Source organism: Cariama cristata, unplaced genomic scaffold (genome assembly GCF_000690535.1).
Source record: "Cariama cristata isolate BGI_N322 unplaced genomic scaffold, ASM69053v1 scaffold9984, whole genome shotgun sequence".
Classification (NCBI taxonomy): Eukaryota; Metazoa; Chordata; class Aves; order Cariamiformes; family Cariamidae; genus Cariama; species Cariama cristata.
Genome location: NW_009612348.1, coordinates 25053 through 26822, shown reverse-complemented (window position 1 = coordinate 26822; position 1770 = coordinate 25053). Strand labels below are relative to the sequence as shown.

At 58.4% G+C, this 1770-nt stretch overlaps 1 protein-coding gene across 1 annotated transcript in view; it reads left to right on the top strand.

Moving 5' to 3' along the window:
* KCNC4 (potassium voltage-gated channel, Shaw-related subfamily, member 4) overlaps positions 1-989 on the top strand; it is a gene marked incomplete at its 5' end in the record, with an annotated part of 15076 nt that extends 14087 nt beyond the window's left edge. The window contains one exon of the mRNA XM_009698587.1: positions 928-989. Within this exon, the coding sequence (XP_009696889.1) occupies positions 928-989 (62 nt within the window). The remainder of the gene's footprint in view (positions 1-927) is intronic.
* Between the last annotated feature and the right edge of the window lie 781 nt (positions 990-1770).

The window sequence follows — 1770 nt, the reverse complement described above, 5'->3', positions numbered from 1 at the left end:
TGGGGGGATGATGCTGGGTCCCCCAAACTGGTCCATTGTGGCAGTTCGGGAGGTGGAGACCTCTCCTGCAAGCCCTGGGCTTTAGGGACTTTAATCCTAAGGGTTTTTGTCTGGGATGTGGGGCTTTGAAAAGCCTCCGCGTCCGGGCACTGCTCGCCCAAGCTGCGGAGTGATGCTCGATGGAGGATGAGACCTTTATTTGGGGGAAAATGAGATGCTTTGGGAGCTGCGTTCGGTCCGCAGGGGGGGAAAGCCGGGTTAACCCCACGGTCAGGAGCTGGTGTTGGGTTTTGCAGCAAAATCCTTGGGTGGGAAGGGCAGCTCCGTGGCTTATCGGGTGGATCAGGCGCTGTCTCCCCGTCTGACAGCCCCTCGCCTGGAAACCGGGTCCTGGCACACGGGTAGAGGCGGTGTTGTGACTCAGAGCTGCAATCAATGTTAATTAATTCAATGATAACGAATGAGAGGGAGAGAGACAAGAGAAAGCACTGCGGGATATTAATGCACCAGGCTTGGCTTTGGGACATCTGGCTTGGGGTTGGCTTGGGAAGTTTTGGTCAAGAGCAGCGTTCTGGGAGGAGCGGGCTGCAGCGGGGAGGGCTTCTTTCCTCTGCTCTTCCTTTTTACCCTCAAAATCACCCTGACTCCACCTTTGGTTTCTCTCAGAGAATCATTTCCCAAGTCTCCATCTCTGGGTCCATTCTAAGGCTTTTTTAAAAACACTTTTTTCCTGATTTTCTGGTGGAATAGCAGCATTTTATCCCTCCGGAGAAGGCCATTTCACTTTGTAGTTACTCTGTTTTCCGCACCCTGCAAAGTTTGGGTGCCCTGGAAGCTCAGTCTCGCTCTCCCTCTCCTATTTCTCCACAAACAGCCAATGAAAGCAATGTCTAACGGTGTGTTTAATACTTGTGTCTTTAATTGCAGACACCTGCCAAGACGTCCTCTCTTCCAGTTACCCTCAGGGTGAGGTGGTCACCTTCTCCTGAGCCCCAGCTGGATGCAGGCAGCGCCCCGGCGAGAGGGATGCTTTCCCCGAGGGATGCTTTCCCCAAGGGATGCTTTCCCCAAGGGATGCTTTCCCCGAGGCAGAGGGATGTGTGCCCCCGAGGGATGCCTTCTCTGAGGTGGAGGGATGCTGTCGCTGAGGCTAAGGGATGCTTTCCCCAAGGGCTGCGTTCCCTAAGGTCGAGGGATGCTCTCCCCAAGGCTCAGGGATGCTCCCCCTGAGGCCAAGGGATGCTCTTCCTAAGGCTGAGCGATGCGTTCCCCCAGGGATGCTCTCCCCAAAGAGCAGGGAGGCTCTCCCCAAGGCCAAGGGATGCATTCGCCAAGGGAGATGCTCTCCTCGAGGCTAAGGGATGCTCTCCCCAAGGCTGGGACATCCATTCCCCCAGGGATGCTCTCCCAAGGAGCTTTGCTTGCCCACTGCAGCAGCCCTAAAGCTCCGGCTGCCAGCTCCATGGCCGGGGTGGGGGTTTGGCAGCTGGGTTCCCCCCACCCCAAGAGAGGTGCTGCAGAGCAGTGAGGCTGGGAGGAGAGGTTGGGGTGCTGGGGGTGGCCCCGCTCCCCTGCCTGCTGCCAGCCTTGCCCCACAGACGCTGCCCGGCTCCCCAGCGCACCCCTGGGTTGTTCCCCTCTTCCCTCGCCCACGCTTTCGGATGCACCTCGCCCCTCCGCCTCCGGAGATTCACCAGCTGCTCACCGAGACATCGCCGCTCGCGGCTCCATCCGTGCTCCGACCCCTCACCATCGTCCAACGGCCACTGC